The 16,999-nt window shown below is 36.2% G+C and overlaps 1 protein-coding gene across 1 annotated transcript; it reads right to left on the bottom strand.

Moving 5' to 3' along the window:
* Positions 1-868: 868 nt before the first annotated feature.
* OLR1 (oxidized low density lipoprotein receptor 1) lies at positions 869-11,921 on the bottom strand. Its single transcript, XM_027591804.2, has 6 exons — positions 11,785-11,921; positions 9,772-9,873; positions 7,840-8,085; positions 4,541-4,680; positions 4,152-4,267; positions 869-3,882 (listed from the first exon to the last, which is right to left on the bottom strand). The coding sequence occupies exons 1-6, from the start codon at positions 11,870-11,872 to the stop codon at positions 3,738-3,740; spliced, it is 837 nt and encodes a 278-aa protein (XP_027447605.1). The 5' UTR covers positions 11,873-11,921; the 3' UTR covers positions 869-3,737.
* Positions 11,922-16,999: the final 5,078 nt, after the last annotated feature.

Raw genomic sequence — 16,999 nt, 5'->3', positions numbered from 1 at the left:
GGCTTCCTGCTCAGCAGGGAGTCTGCTTCTCCCTCTGACCCTCCCCCCTCTCGTGCTCTCTATCTCTCATTCTCTCTCAAATAAATAAATAAAATCTTTAAAAAAAAATCTTACAAAAAAAGAAAACCCATGTCCAGATGACTTCAGTGGTAAACTATATGAAATAATGAACAAATAGTACCAATTCCACACAAAACCTTCGAGGAAATTGACATAGAGGAGTACTTCTCTAAAACATAAACCAGACAAAGCCATTACACAGAAAGCAAATTACATATCAATATCCTTCATAAACATACTTGCAAAAATCCTGAAACAAATTTTAGCAGAACTAATCCACCAATATATTAAAATGATAATAAATCTCAAGAACCCAAGGTTGGTTTAACCTCTTATAATTATTCAATGTAATTCATCACGTTAAAAAATTAAACAGAAAAATATTAAAATATGTGATCATTTCAATAGGTGTAGAAAAAGTAGATGTAGACAAATCAATACCCATTCCTGATAAAAACTCTCAGCATTCTAGGAATAAAAGGGAACTTCTTCAAATGAAAAAAGAGCATCTACGAAAAATATACAGTTAACACCATACTTAATTGTATTAACACTGATTTCTTCCAAGATCAAGAACAAAATAAGGATGTTCACTCTCAACATTTTCTTTCAATGTTTACTAGAGGGTCTGTCTAGTCTATGAAATCTAGCAAGGAAGAGAAATAAAAATCATCTAGAAAGGAAGAAATAAAAGTGTTTTTATTTGCAGATGACATGATTATCTATGTAAAAATCCAATGGAATACACACACACACACACACACATTACTAGAAAAAATAAGTGTTTCAGGATATAAGGTTAGTATAAAATGTTTATTATAATTCTATATACTATCAAGAGACATTTGGAAATTAAAATTATAAATGATAACAATACCATCTCTAGCAGCATCAAAAATATGAAATATATGATGATAATCTAAGAACATATGTGAAACATCTATACAGAGAAAATTATAAAACATTGCTTAAAGAAATTAAAGAACACAAGTAAATGGAGAGATATACCTTGTTTATGAGTTGAACAAATCAGTATTTTTAAAATTTCAATTTTCCCCACATTTTTCTAATAGATTCAATGCAATCACATTCAAAATTTCAACAGGGTTTGTTTGTTAGGTTTTAGAAATGAACAAGCCAATTCAAAAGTTAACATGGAAATACAAAGACAGAGATTAATCAAAACAACTTTGAAAAAAGAACAATGTTGAAGGATTACCACTACATGATTTAGAGAAATTGCAATATTCATGGTGGCGTAAAAATATATAGGTAGATAGATCAGTGGAACAGAAGAGAGAGACAGAAAAAGACCCATGCACATATGGGTGACTGTTGACAAAAGTGCAAAGGCAATGTAGTGAAAAAAGAATAGTCTTTTCAACAAATGTTCTAAATCAGTTGAATATCCATATGCAAAAAAAATAATAATAATGAGAGAGAGAGAGCACTTTACTACCTGACTCACAAACTAACCCAAAGTAAGTTACAGATTTCCATGGAAAACCTGTAACTATAAAATGTCTAGAAGAAAACACAGGAGAAAATTTTGTGACCTTGAGTTTGGCAACAAGTTCTTAGAAACACCAGTAAAAACATGAAAATGGACTTCATCAAAATTTAAAACTGCTTTTCCAGAGAATTAAAAGTCAAGCCATAAACTGAAAAACAAAAACAAAAGATGATCAAAAAGACATCTGATAAGGGACTTTTACCCAGCATATACAAAGGGCTCTCAAAATGTAACAAAAAACAAACAACTTGAAACTTCTCAGATTTGTACATTACTTTATGAGAGAAAATATGTAGATAGTAAATAAGCAATATAAGTAAATAAAAAGACCTCAAGATTATTTTTCATTTAGGAAATGCAAATTAAACCACAGTAATATACCTCCATACACCTATTAGAAGGTTACAATTACAAGACTGACCATACCAAGTGTTAGCAAGGTTAGGTGGAATTGGGACATTCATACATTGCTGGTAGGAATATCAAATGGTACAACTTTGGTAAATAGTTCGGCAATTTCTCAAATACACCTACTGAGTGATCCTGACATTAAACTCTTAAGCATTTACCCAAGAGAAGAGAAATACTATGTACAAACAAAGACTTGTACACAAATATCTAGAGCAACTTTATCTGCGATAGACAAATACTGAAAACAACCCAAATGGTCATCAACAGGTAATTCATCAACAAATTGGGGTATATTAAGAGAATAATACTCAACATTTAGAAAGAGTGAAAAATTGATGCAAGCAACAAGATGAATGAATCTCAAAATGATTAGCTAAGTGAAAGAAGCTAGACCAAAAATAAAGAAAAAGGCATACTGTTTGACTCCATTCATATAAAATGTTACAAAATATAAACTGAAAGCAGTTTGGTGGTTGTCTGAGGAGAAGGCATTGGGGAGAGGATGACAAAAGTTGGAGGGATGGTGGAAATGTTCACTATCTTAATTGTGGCGATGATTTCAATGGAAAATGTTCATATATATGAAAAAATTCTTGTTACTTCAAATATATTAAGTTTGTTATATGCCAATTAAACATCAATAAATGTGCTAACAAAAGAAAATATCTCTTGTTTTCCTAGGAATGATACAGCTTTTTCTTTTTTTTTTTATAAAGTTGGTGCTAGATTATGTGCAACAAAATGGAAAGGCTTCCTTTAAAAAGTAGAATAACCTGTGAAGGAGGTAGCAAGGGAGTAGAAATACTGAAAATAGAAGGAATACTTCTAATTCCATCTGTTTCTATTCAGCTATATATCCATACCTGGCTCAGTTTGTTCTTTAATTGAGTATCTTCATATTTTCGTCCTGTGTGTTTCCATATTAGCACAGCACAACAGAGTTGAGAACTCATTTACAAATGGTGTGTACTTTAGGGGAAAAAAAAATCTATTTTTGCCTCAGGCCCCATGATTCTAACAAATACTGTCTGAGGATTAAAGTGATTAAGCTATCCTTTGATAAAGGATGAAGAAATAATTAGATTCCAAAACTAATAATGAATTGTGATTAGTTGACTGAAAAGATCATTCAATTTGTAATTACTTCCTGGGACATCCCAATTGCCCCAAAATGTGATGATGTGGGGTGTGTATGTCGTGTGTGCGCGTGTGTACGTGGTGGAATCTGGAGAAAGATCACAATTTAAAAGACCAATAAGTTGTAGCTTTTAAATGTTGAGAACACAAGTTTCTGGATTCCAGCATGGCCTTTCCCTTTTTCTGTTTCTTCAGGCATTCTTTTCTGTTTCACATGCATTTTTCCATGCATCCACCAGTTGGGCAAGTTCTCCACGTTCCATCTTCTATGTGGTTTAGGAGGGTGAGGGGAAGATGGTACTGAGGTAGAGAGGACTGAGTACAGAAGGCTCCCAAGACTTGAAGAGGAATAAGACTTTAAAATAAAAAAAAGTGAAGGGGGATTGAAGGGCTGGCAGGAAGACTTGGGACAAGCTAGGTGAAAAACAGAGAGAGAGAGACAGAATCAAAATTTCTGATATCAAGGTGCCAGGCAGCCGGAAGCCCAGTCTCTGCTAGGGAGTTCTGCCATCAGCTAATAACAAGCAGGGCTCTCGTGGTTTACACCTAAGTGATGAAGGACAACTTAAATTCCAGAAAAGAATTCTCCTTCTCTTCTTCCCAAGCGCTTTCGAATTCACTCTGCTCTCAGTAGATTCGCCTTCTTCTGACATATACTGAATGCACTTAAAATGCAGTTGTCAGCAAAAACAGCTCCCCTTTGTATATATGCACAACTACCTGAAGGATAGTTCTGGGAAACAGGACCCTGGAGTCTAAACCTGCAGATGGGGAAGGGGAAAAAAAAAAAAGTAGATTTACTGCCACCTTGTGTCAGAAACTTAAACTTGTCTTAAAAGCTTCAAATCAGTAATAAATGTGGGAAGGAAAACTCCAGAGAAGGTCTGAAAGGCTAAATGGGCGAGTCCCTGACAGAGGTGGAGAAGGAACATTCAGAAATTCCTCAAGCTTCTCCCTGACAAGAAGAGGACATTATGTGGAATGCGGAAGCAACTTCACTAGCACCTTCAGCAAAGAATAGGAAACTTACAAGTGGGGCCTCAAAGGAGAGCCGTCCTCCCAGAGCCACGCGCTGCTGGGTTTCCTCAGAGACAACCCCATCCAGAATGGGAAATTGGAATGGGCACTTGTTTGCCGGACGAATTCCTGTGGGGAGTAATGTTTAGGTTAGATTCACAAACCTAAAGAACCAAAAGAGATCTTCGACATCCTTTCCATGGTTTTACAGAAATGTTTACAAAAGCTTAGAGATACCATGTAACCTCTCTACCCAAGGTCATGCACATCATTAGTGGTCAGATGAGCCTAGAAAATAAGTATTCTGATTCTCAAACACGAGCTCCTCCACCAAGGGCATAAATCTGATTTATTTCCCTATAAGGCACTACTCCAGTGCAATGTACAACCATAAAAACTCACCAGATCATCTGTGCTATTAATTTTCAGCATCTGGGCATCCAAAGACAAACAGTTCTCCTGGCTTTTTTCCCAATTAAATGGGCCAGAGGAAAATAGGTAACAGTTTTCTTCATGCCAGAGCCAGTCTTGGGGACAAGGACCTAGGAAGTGTAGCATATCTAATCAGTGAGTGATGCCTGAGTAGAAATATTTCTACAGTTCTTAAATCAATTCTCCCCTCAGGACTGTCACATGCATATCATCTCTTCTTAATTAGAATTATATCCAGAGTCTTCAAAGACCTCAATACACCAATAGTCTTTATTTCTCTTAAAGTATTCTGATTTTAGTAAACTAAATTAAAAACCAGTGTGTTCAAAAGCAAAACTTGAGCTGAGATGTAACTTTAGAATCTGACCTATTTTTTATAATTATGTTTGGAAGAATGGGGAGTGGATATGTTAATAGCCACACTGCTCTCAAAAAGATAAGCTTGGGGTGCCTGGCTGGCTCACCCAGGGGAGCACACAACTCTTAATCTCGGGGTGGGTTTGAGGCCCACGCTGGGTGTGGAAAATACTCAGAAATAAAATCTGGGGTGCCTGGATGGCTCAGTAGGTTAAGTGACCAACTCTTGATTTTAGCTCAGGTCATGATCACAGGCTGGTGGGATAGAGCCCCTTGGGCTCTGTGCTCACCAAGCAGTCTGCTTCAGGATTCTCTCTCCCTCTCACTAGTATGTGCACTTTCTCTCTCTAAAATCAATCAATAAATAAATCTAAAAAAAAAAAAAGAAAATCTTTAAAAAAAAGACACATTTATATATTTTAAAACTTCAGGTTTTCAAATAATGAATTTAAGCTTAAATATTGTGCTTCCTGTTTCTGGGCATATGTTGTCCAATACATAGCCATATGTGGTATTCAAACTACCTGTGTTTCTTTTAATTCAAAAAAAATGCTTTTTTAAGTAAACTCTACACCCAAGCCCCCGTTGAACTCATGACCCCAAGATCAAGAATCTCATGCTCTACAGATGGAGCCCACCTGGGGTCCTCTTTTAATTTTTTTTTTTTTTTAACAAACACAATATCACTATGTTGGCAGTACTTTACACACATTAACTTATTTAATCCTCACAACAACTTGATTAAATAAATTCCATTCATTTTCTTCCTTTGGCAGATAGAATAAATGGGAATGTGAACCTTGGCAGACTCGCTCTCACATCCATGTGTTTAATCACGACATGCACTACCTCTCAAACTTTTGCGTTTGAATCAATTGAGGAAACTTCTTGGTGCCCTTCAAGATATTTTGATACAGAATCTCGGGATAAACCTAGAAATTGCCATTTTTAAAAAGCTACTGTAGTGATAATGTTGTACACCAAAGGTTGACAACCACCACTAATTTCAGTCCTAAATATAAAGTCTGTTACTGTGCAGACCCTGCACCTTTCTGGCTGGATTACCTCCTGAAAACCACACTTGGTAACTTCTCAGAATCTCTCTCTCTTCATATCTACACTGTGTACCACAGACTTGTTAGTAAGAAAGATAAAACTTGTCTCAAACTTGAGGAAACCGGTCTATTTTTTTTCCATGTGGTATTTTATTATTAATGTTTTTGAGAATCTTCTCAAAGCTGCTTGATGAAAAGCAGTACTTTATTTGCTATCTCTATTAATTGGCCTTTATCTGACACTGTCAAGGAATGGAACATGTTACCTGGGATATCTACCAGTGAAAAACATATTACTTAGTATTTTTGATTGGTTGCCCATGCCTGGAATCTCTGGGAGACAGTTCTGGATGGTCCTGATGTAGATTTAATCTCATACAACTGATAAAAACAAAACAAAACAAAACTGTTTTACAGCCCCATCTGGGGACTAAATCATTGGTTGGTATGCAGCTATGTCTGCTTATATAAACATTCCTATCTTTGATAGATTAGTCTCCTTCCTTTACACCTTTTTAGAGACAGTGTATTCTTTAATTTCCTCGATAGCTCCCTCCTTAATAAAGACATTAAATAGAGGTTTGATACTTGCTAAAGATCAGTTTGTCCAAAAAGCTCTGCTTCTTTTGGAAATTTAAATAACCCTGTAAATATTGAAGGGATTTATTAACTTCAAAACTTTATTAAAAAAAACTACTTATCATTTTATCATCACTTAACTTCTCTGGCTATCAATTTTTTTCATCTATAAAATAAAGATCTGTGGGTATTTGTGAACTGTTATATAATCCATATTCAAATAAATTGCATGGTTGAGATCAAGTGAGATGTACAAGCAAGAAACTGGAGAAATCTCTGTTTATTAGTAGCAGTTAGTTACTAATGCTGAGAATAGGGCACTCATTCATACACCACCAAGAAAGCAATGCATCTCTGAGAGTAATTCCATCTCATATCCCTTAAATCTCCCTATGATGAAAAGCATATGCCTGATTTAATTACATGTTGTACAAAGACTAAATGACACAGATAACTCCGTAATAACATCAGAGTTCACATCATCATCCCCTTCTCAGAGATACTATTTCTACTTGCCTCCTAGATTCTAAGATCAACTCAATTCTTCTTATATAAACTGATTTCCTGGGCCCTTTATATTTTTCTCTTACCTAAAGTATCTACCCAACACTTGCAAGTCAGCTTACCTCCATTCATTCAATTTAAATTGATGTTTTATACTCTAAGAAATAGGGTTATAGAATAAAGTTAATGTAGAGCTTCCCAGGGACAAAGGAGACACCATAGGGAAAGAAATCAATGATTAAGATACATTGGTACAGGGGCACCTGGGTGGTTCAGTAGGTTAGCGTCTGCCTTCGGCTCAGGTCATGATCCCAGGGTCCTGGGATGGAGCTCTGCATCAGGCTTCCTTCTTCACCCTCTCCCTCTGCCCCTCCCCCCTACTGGTACTCTCTGTTCTCTCTTATTCTCAAATAAACAAAATCCTTTAAAAAAAGAAAAGATACATTGGAACAGAAAGAAGTAAGAATCCATGGCAAAGGGTAAGGGTGGGAGAATTCTTCCAGAAATATCTCAAAACCAAATTTTAAAAATAAAGAAGAGGTTCTTATGAGGAAAGAAAATTTAAATCCACCAAAAACTGTGCTTAATTAAATCAGGTATCTCAAGAATTTAGCAGAGGGAAGGGTGGGTTGACAAAAATTGAGAAATTCTGGTGTCAAACATTATGAATATATGTTAATATGCCAATTTCGTGCCTAGAGACATTTTCAAAGCAGAGTTTAGATTAAACAGAGAAGTTTCCACTACTTCTTTTCACCTCTCCATCCCACATACCTGAAAAGTTTGCTGCTTTCCTCAGAGCTTCTTGGAGATTCAGGTTCTGATGATGAAGTTCCATCTGTTTTTTGGAATTTTCATCCATCTTCTGGTTAAGGGTTTCTATCGTTTCTTTGAGTTCCCTTTCAGACTCCTGGGAAGCTTTTTCTGCCTGCTTCTGTGCTAAGATCTGTCCCTCCAGTATAATTTCCTGGTTAGTAAGGTTTTCTTGCTGTTGCTTTAGAAGATCAGAAACCTGTGATACTAAATCATAGCTGAAATAAGAACTCCATTACCAATCCTGAATAAAAATCCCTCCACTGGATTTTGAGGAAATCAAAGAATCGAATCAAATTATCTATTTTGACAACCAGATAAACTGCTGGAAGATTACTCAGAAATTATGGATTTAAAAGTTATTTAATATTCCTGCAGTATTTTTTTTTTAATGTCAGGAACTGTCACAGACATTTTGGTTAAAAAAAAAACAAACAGGATTTTGCTTGTTATTGATAGTTATAGACAAGCTTAAAAGCAATCATAAGATAAAGGGTATATCAATGGCATAAATAAAATATGGACAATCTGAAATAGATGCCAACCAGACTCAGTGATTATTAATAGTCGTCATTAATGATTTACTCTATTTGTGTCTTTATTCTGCTGTTAACTCTCTACCCTTCCAGACTTCCTAATTTTATTTAAAAACTGTGACACCCCTTTTTTGAGGCACCCTCCCAATTATTGTAAGGTGCTATGTCATAACAATTTCAAGCATTTTTTGTTTCTTGGGTTCTTTTTTTTTTTTAGCCACAGTACATTTTAGGAAGGGTGGGGATGAAATAAAGTTTGTGAAATCTGGCAGGCAATTAATGTTAAGGGTCAAATGTCTCAGTTCTAGAAGCTTGATGGTTCAGTACAAAACAGACGGACCCCTTGGGTTGAAGGCTGGATTTGAGACTGTTGTGAAATGATTCTTCTCATGGGAAGACTCATCCAGTCACCACCACTGAGTCAAGGGCACTTATCCTAGTCATTAGGGAAGGCCCTAAGTGTTAACAGATTGAAAAAATAAATGGTTGGTGACTTTAACCAACAATTGAGAAACAAACAGCACTTCCAAGGCCTTAATCATCTAGATTCTAGATGGACAAAGTAACTCAGACCTACAATCTAAATACACAGGCAGATTATATGGATGATTGATACCATTTTCATTCCTTCTTGGCTACTCTCATCCTTCTTATCACTTCTTTTCCTCTCAACATCCTCTCTTATGAGTGGCCATTCTATAAATTTGAATTACAGTTATTTTAAATGTTTCATTTATTGAGATAGTGTTTCTGATTCTTAACTTTAAATTGGTATTTCATCATCTCAATTAAAACTCAATGTAGGAGCGCCTGGATGGCTCAGTAGGTTAAGTATATGACTCTTGATTTCAGCTCAGGTCATGATCTCAGGGTCGTCAGACTGAGGCCTATGTCAGGCTGTGTGCTAAACATGGAGTCTGCTTGAGATTCTCTCTTTCCCTCTCCCTCTGCTCCTCCCCCCACTCGTGCTCTCTCTCTCTCTAAAAAACCAAACAAACAAAAACCAAAAAAAACAACCTCAATGTGAACTATATGAAGTTTCTTTTCCTTTTGGGTCTCAGGGGATCTTGTGGCTTAGTAGCTTCAAATTATTTTCTTTTTCATCATTCCAGGATTTAAACAGACTTTATCCAGGAAGTTATAACAACAAAACAAAACAAACACCTACCATTCATAATCTTAATTCCATGTCCCAGTCAATTTGAGGGACAAGCACAATGTACTTATTCATGTTCCCACTTATTCCAAAAAGTTTGTCTAAACTGTATCTAAATCAAGGCTGTTTATAGTTGTTATGAAACCAATTAATAAACCATGTTTGTAAGTTCTCACTTTTTCTCCCTGTTCCAGTACTTACGTTGCATTGTTAGCATTATAAGAGTTACCAGTAATCCCAAGCAAAGGATCCCCAGGGTCACAGCAGTAGGGCACCACCACCGAGAAGAAAGAAAATGAGGACCTAGAGTGACAGAGGATAGAATCAGAAAGATGTAAAAGATGGAAGCAAGTCATCAAACAATTCTTTGGAAACTGTCTGTAACTTGTACTTTGCATTTCTTACCTTAGAAGTCCTCCCAAGGGCTCTGCAAATAATTCATTGTCCATATTTACAGATGAAAAATACAGACAGAGAATTTAAGTAATTTACTCTTGGTCACACAACTGACACAATTTAAGAGCCGGGACTCAATATCAGATAATGTGATGTTAAGTATCTGATTCTAAAGCTTATACTTTATCTACTCTCCCCATAATGACTCTCTAAGAAACTCTCAGTCTAGCTTGGTTGGATCAGTTTCGTCCACAGAACAGAGATCCTGATACTTTTAATATAGACCATGTGGATGCACACACACACACACACACACACACACACACACACGTACCTCATACACAGTGTGTTTTATAAGTAGTGTACCATAAAAGAATGTCAGACACCAAGCAAATAAGTTTTAGTTAGTTAATCAACAGATCACCTCAAATAATTATAATTTTGTGCTTTCAATTTTTATTCCACTAAAATTACCATTGGAAGTAAGGTTATTGACCGAAGAAAAATAGGAATTAAACTGCAATATTCATTTGACTCATATTAATGTCATGTCCTATACTTACACCAGCTGTGGCCCTTGTTGTTATAAAAGTTCACCATTATTATAGAAACAAATAAGTCATGTAGCTCACAGCTCCACCACTGCAAAAGCACAGATATTTTGGTTCAATGGGAAAATATCTCATATGATCTATGTGAACTCCTCACCCTGTGCAATACACAAATAGGGTACTGGTAGTGTTATCATCTATATGCAGATAAGGAAACCCAAAGTCTCAGTGAATTGTATGAGATCACACAGATGTTAAGATCCAAACATAGGTCTTTAATCCAACTGTCAGTTGCTACATGGCTTGGAACATTACATCCCCAAATTTCTAGTGCAAATGTGTAATGATCCAAATCAATCAATGGTCAAATATATTCACAGAGTCAAAAGCACTTCTGTTAGACTCTAGAGATGAGACAGACAAAATAGAAATCTTAACAGGAAGAAATACAGTTCATTCACTGATTCAAAAGTCATTAAGCTCCTGGAGTGTATGTGGCAAGTTGGCAGAGAAGTAGAAGATAGTTGTATCTCTTGCAAATAACTGCTTAGGATTCTAGCTTGGGGGTAGATATCTGTGTAAATCAACCAATATTTCCCTCTGATCAGTATTCATTCTATACTATGAGTGTATGTTGACCACTCTTGAGTGAAGAAACTCCTGAATTTTTAGAAGAAAATCATAGGCTCAACACCTGTTCAGGGAAAGCACAAGCTCCCATTTTCTACAGGACACCCTTTGTCCCATTTCGTGGGTAGGTAGAGACGATTAATCCAACCTCTGTTCCCATTAGTGATTTTCTGATCAGAAGGCAATTGGATTCTTTTCAGTAGGTGACTGATCTGAGAGATTTAGCTTCATAATTGTAGTAAAATTCAGGTACTCAATATTTACAACATGAAGAATGAATGAATGAATGAACAAATGACTACTGTTAACTTGGATGTCTACCTATGAATGCTGATTCAGAGAAGTAATGCAGGTAAAGTGAATAGGATAGAACATAACATATGATAATGTTTAATAAAAGTTATCAGAATCTATACATCATGATTCATATCAAGTTAGTTCATTCACAGCATCATCATCATCATCATCATCATCACCATTATATCTGAATTGTTTTTCTTTTAAGTAAATGTTATTAATTCTACAATATTTTTCCATCCTCGAGTGTTTCAGCTTTCTAATCTTATATTCAATTAATTTACATTTTTGGCCTAATCCTAGAATTCTGTTGCTGTGCACATTCACCCACCCCTAATACCTTTAGCTTTCTTTCTATTTGGCTTCTGATCAGGTTGATCCTTCATAGTCTTGCTCTTGAAGTCATCAAAAGTCATTTCCAAATTCATTCCACGAATGAGAGAGTGAAGCAGTCAAGGACTTCTGCAAAGTAAAAATGTGTGAGCTCCTGCTGGAGTGTTTAAATAGCTACTGCTATTTAATAGAAGAATGACTCAATCATTGGTAGGAGGAAGAAGAGGATTTTGCTTCATACTGGGAAGTTGGCTGATGCAAATTCTTGGGTTATGTCTATTGCAGGTGGGGAAAGTGGTGATTCTGCTAGTATTTCAGGATGTTTCAGTAGGTAATTTATGAAAGGGAAAACTGTATTTTCTGTGAGCATTAGAGGACAGGCATTTGTATTCATTCTTCAGATAAGGAAACTGAAACTCAAAAGAGTAACTCACACTAAATTTGTGAAGACTGTGCATTTAAACCAGATTACTTGATTCCAGTGTCCATATTTGTTTACTTCACTGTAGCAGACTATCTCTATACTGTGGCTTTCACAAGTCTCACATTTTCCTTTTTAATTTTGACTGTTTAAATAAGCAGAAGATTAGAAATTTTGGAGTTAATCACGTGTGACTCATCTCCAGCCATGGTGACCTGGGTAATTAAGAACTTAATTAGGAGTGCTATTTCATACAGTGGCAGTATAACATAGCAGCAGAAATTTGGAGCCAGATGGAGCTCGTTTCAAATCTTTCCTTTGTTAGTACCTTAGTCTATAATCTTGGGGAATTACTTAATACTCTGAACTTATGTCTTTGTCTATAAATTGAGACATTGCAATGTCCACTGGATAATGTTGGTAATGTTGCTATCTGGATTCATATGAAATATTGTTTCAAAATGCTAAGTATTCTACTTCAAACATGAGAACTCAAGAAATGATAGTTATTAATATTAGTAGTAGTAATATTCAGCACAATTGAATTGCCCATCAAAGGATACATTTTACACATAAATGACTGGAGTCTCAAAGACTTCAATGAACGCCCCATAAGGATGCTTATATGAATTCGTTGATAGAATTCTCACCTTTTTTCCCTCTACAACCTCCTAACCAGAGAAGAAATATCTCACTGCAGTTATATGTGCTTTTTTTAAAAAAAAAATATTATGTATTAGAGATATTTTCTGAAGTATTCATGGGCAAAATGATACGATATCTGGAATTTGCTTTAAACTACGTGAGGAAAAAAATAAAAGGAGGGGATACATTAAAGAACATTGGAAAAAAATATACATACAAATAAAATATCTAGGAAACTATTAAGAAAATCACTGATATTGACAGTCTACTTAGGATTCCATTTCCTTCCTCCTTCCTGGATTACTTGTATTCCCTTTTCCTGCACAGGATATCTGAGACCAAATTGAAAATAGTTCACTTGTCATTTAAAGTTTTACTCTACGGGGCACCTGGGTGGCTCAGCCTATTAAGCATCAGACTATTGATTTCAGTTCAGGTCCATTATCTCAGGGTAATAATCTCAGGGTCATGAGACTGAGCCCCGTGTCAGGCTCTGCCCTAAGTGTGGAGCCTGCTTAAAGATTCTCTCTCTTTCTCCCTCTGCCCCTCTGCTAGCTTGCTCTCTGTCTCTAAAAAGAAAGAAGAAAGAAAGAAAGAAAAAGAAAGAAAGAAAGAAAGAAAGAAAGAAAGAAAGAAAGAAAGAAAGAAAGAAAGAAAGAAAGAAAGAAAGAAAGAAAGAAAGATTTTAAAAAATTAAATGTAGTTTTACTCTATGATACAGTTCACAAAAAAAGCTCAGCCTGTAATATATCCTAGTCAAACCAGCTTGTAACAAATCAATGCTACTTACCTTTATCACTGAAGCCCCACCCCACTTCCCTTGACTGTGAGTGCCAGGAAGCAAGATTGCTTCCTGCATTCACCATGCTGACTTTCACATAAATAGAATCTCAGGAAAGTGTTTTTATTTTTATTTATTTATTTTTAAGGATTTTATTTATTTATTTGTCAGAGAGGGAGAGAGAGAAGAGTGAGCACAAGCACGGGGAGAGACAGGCAGAGGGAGAAACAGGCTCTCGGCTGAGCAAGGAGCCCAACGTGGGACTCAATCCCAGGACCCTGGGATCATGACCTGAGCTGAAGGCAGATGTTTAACCAACTGAGCCACCCAGGCATCCCAGGAAAGTGTTTTTAATGATGAATTAATAAATACTGAAATCATGTCACAGTGAAGAGGACATTTTATCATTCTCCACAGTGACTCAATTATTTTGTATGCCATCAATATTCTAGTGATACAGAAGTGATACAGAAGCACACTTGTTGACATGAAACATTTTTTTCTTGTGAGCTCATCACTTACTAGTAACCTTTTATGGATTGTCCTACGAAGGATTGTCTTGGAAGGACGCATGTGACTCTATAGCTAAAACGCCCAAGGATACACACAGCACTAGAAAGAACTACATTCTTTAGAGAAGGCCTAAGATTGAGCTAGATCTCTCAGACTTCAGTTATTCACCTTCATACCCCACCCATGAAACCCAGGAGAGCATAATCATCCATTGTTCTTTTGGGTCCACACTCATAAGAAACTCAGTAAACAGTCCAGGACCTGGTGATGAGCTCTACAAATCCTGTACTCCCTACAAATACAATTCTGTTTTTTTCTTTAAAAAATCCTCTGTACTCAACATCTACAGGTAGGATTGCCAACACTTTTCACTCCCTCATTTTATACACTCTAATAGTGCACTCTATTGATTTTCAATTCCATTAAAATTATTCCATCTCTCCAACCAAATTACAAGCTCTTTAGAAGTAAAGATAGATCCCCTTCTATTAATAAAAACTAATTCTTTCCTATCACCCTGGCATACCATATCAATTGTAATATTCTTTAATATCTTGTAAATAGTAAACAGTTAACACTTGAGATTCTTAGCTATTAAGACATCACCAGAATAAGCTGGGTTTTAAAATACAAAGAAATTTAAGGAAAATATGTCTTAGTTCTTTATTTTGAGAATGTGGAGTTAAAGCCCAAAAAATATAAGTGATTTACTGAACATCTCTTTTCTACCTGATGTCAGATATTCTTATCCAGTTAAAAACTCTGTACTCATTAAACTATAATTCCTGTGATGCTTAGTTTTATGTGTCAACTTGTCTGGGCCATGGGGTTCCCAGATATTTGGTCAAATATTTTTCTGAGTTTCTCTGAGAATGTTTTTGGATGATATTAACATTTTAATCAGTAGGGTAACGTTTTCCATCCATAATGAGAGTGGGCCTCATTTAATCAGTTGAAGGCCTAGAACAAAGACACTAATCTTGCTTCAAATAAGAAAATATTCTCCAGCAGACAGCCTGTGGGCTGGAACTTCACCATTGGTTCTCTTGGGACTCGAGCCAGCTGGTCCACATTACAGATTTGGACTTGCCAGTCTATAATTGCATGAGTCAGTTCCTTATAATAAATCTTTCTCTATAAATATGCACATCCTATCGGTTCTGTTTTTCTGGAGGACGCTGACTATTATAGCTCTCCATTCTTTCTTTCTCCCAGTTCCTGGAAACCACCATTCTATTTTATGTTTCTATGAATTTGACTACTCTAGGTATCTCATGTAAGTGGAAACATACAATACTTGTCCTTTTGTATCTGGCTTATTTCACTTAACATAGTGTCTTCAAGGTTTATCCATGCTGTAGCATGTATCAGAATTCTCTTTATTTTTAAGGCTAAATAATATTCCATTGTGTGTATATACCACATTTTGTTTATCCATTCATCCATCGATGGACATTTGTATTTCTTCTGTTTTTAAAGATCCATGGGATAATTTCTATAATCCTGATGTAGCAGATAGCTGGACAAGTTTCACAGACTAAGTGGTTCTCATTATCCCTGCCTCCTGATGTTTATGCCCTTGTGTAATCTTCTCTGCTTGGTGGGTTGGTGTCTGTGGCTTGGAATGTGGCAAAGGTGATGGAACATATATGATCCTTTTTTGTGATTATGTAAGGTATAGTGCCTATCTTGCTAAAGGTTCTCTCCCTCCTTTCTGCCTCTCTGGCCAGATTTAAAGAAACAAGCATGCACAAATCCTATAGCCACAAAGAAATGAATTCCTGCCTGACATAGCTTGGAAGTATATCCTTCCCCAGTCGAGCCTTCTGATGAGAGCACAGCCCAACAGCTATCTTGACTGCAGCCCGTGAGACCCTAAACAGAGGACCTAACAAAACTGTTTTTATACTTCTGATCCACAGACACTGTGAGATAAAAAAAAAATGTGTGTTGTTTTACATTGTTACACATATAATTTGTGGTAATGTGTTAGATGGCATATAAAACTAATAATCCTGTGATAAACTTAATCCTTCTGTTTTGTTAAATTTCCTTAAATCTAATCCTGACTGTCAATACCTCTGAGGTTGTCACTCATTGCTTACACTGCAATCTTGATTCATAAGACAAAGGGACTTCCTAGTGGAGAAGTTGCAAGATGGAACTAATCTCTTCTGCTTTATTATCTATTTTTGAAGCCATGGGTATGGCCTAACTCATTGCTCAACACTTTATAACTCATGCTTGTTGACTCACAGTAAGGGTTGTCCTGGCATCTGTTTCACTGAGGCACAGAAAGGAAGGGAATTCTTGGTTGGTCACCTGATGTAGACAAGGTCAAAAGGAGAATAATCAAAGGGGCCAGAAATAAGTAATTTTTTTAGCTTCACTTGTTACAGGTTTTGTATAACAATTTCCTGAGGCATAGGTGAAAAGGCCTATGTACATCACCCTCCATTGGTTCCACTCCAAGTCCTTAACAACCTGGGTATAAGCTAATGATTCACAAACTTAATGGAAGTACAACAAGATTGTGTAGGATTGAAATGAGGTCATTCCCCTCTACCTCAGCTACCTGCCCTTCCAGTGTGTACCCTCTTCAATCTTCCTGCAGGGGTCTTCTTTCCTCTGTCATCGTTCCTGATATGGAGGCTTTGACAGGGACTGAACTCAGCACTAAAATTGCCACAAGGCATAATCACTTTCATTAGGATAAACAAGAAGTTCTATTTCTTCAAGGAATAATCCAGTGAGAACAAAAAAACAAACAAACAAAAAAGGCAGTAGTAATTCTAAGAAAGAAAAGTAACAAGGACGTCATTAACAGAATCCCACTTTGTTCAAACCTGTTAGAAAGCTGGA

The sequence above is a fragment of the Zalophus californianus genome, chromosome 9, assembly GCF_009762305.2.
Source record: "Zalophus californianus isolate mZalCal1 chromosome 9, mZalCal1.pri.v2, whole genome shotgun sequence".
NCBI classification, from domain to species: Eukaryota; Metazoa; Chordata; class Mammalia; order Carnivora; family Otariidae; genus Zalophus; species Zalophus californianus.
The sequence above is the reverse complement of the archived record's forward strand: the minus strand, read 5'-3'. Positions and strand labels throughout refer to the sequence as shown.

Coding starts and splice junctions, on each gene's coding strand:
- OLR1 (XM_027591804.2), bottom strand. CDS start 11,872: ATGAATTTGGAAATGACTTTTGATGACTTCAAGAGCAAGACTATGAAG. Junction 8,086..9,771: donor TATAATGCTAACAATGCAAC/GTAAGTACTGGA, acceptor GCTATGATTTAG/TATCACAGGTTTCTGATCTT. Junction 4,681..7,839: donor GAAAGCAGCAAACTTTTCAG/GTATGTGGGATG, acceptor TACACTTCCTAG/GTCCTTGTCCCCAAGACTGG.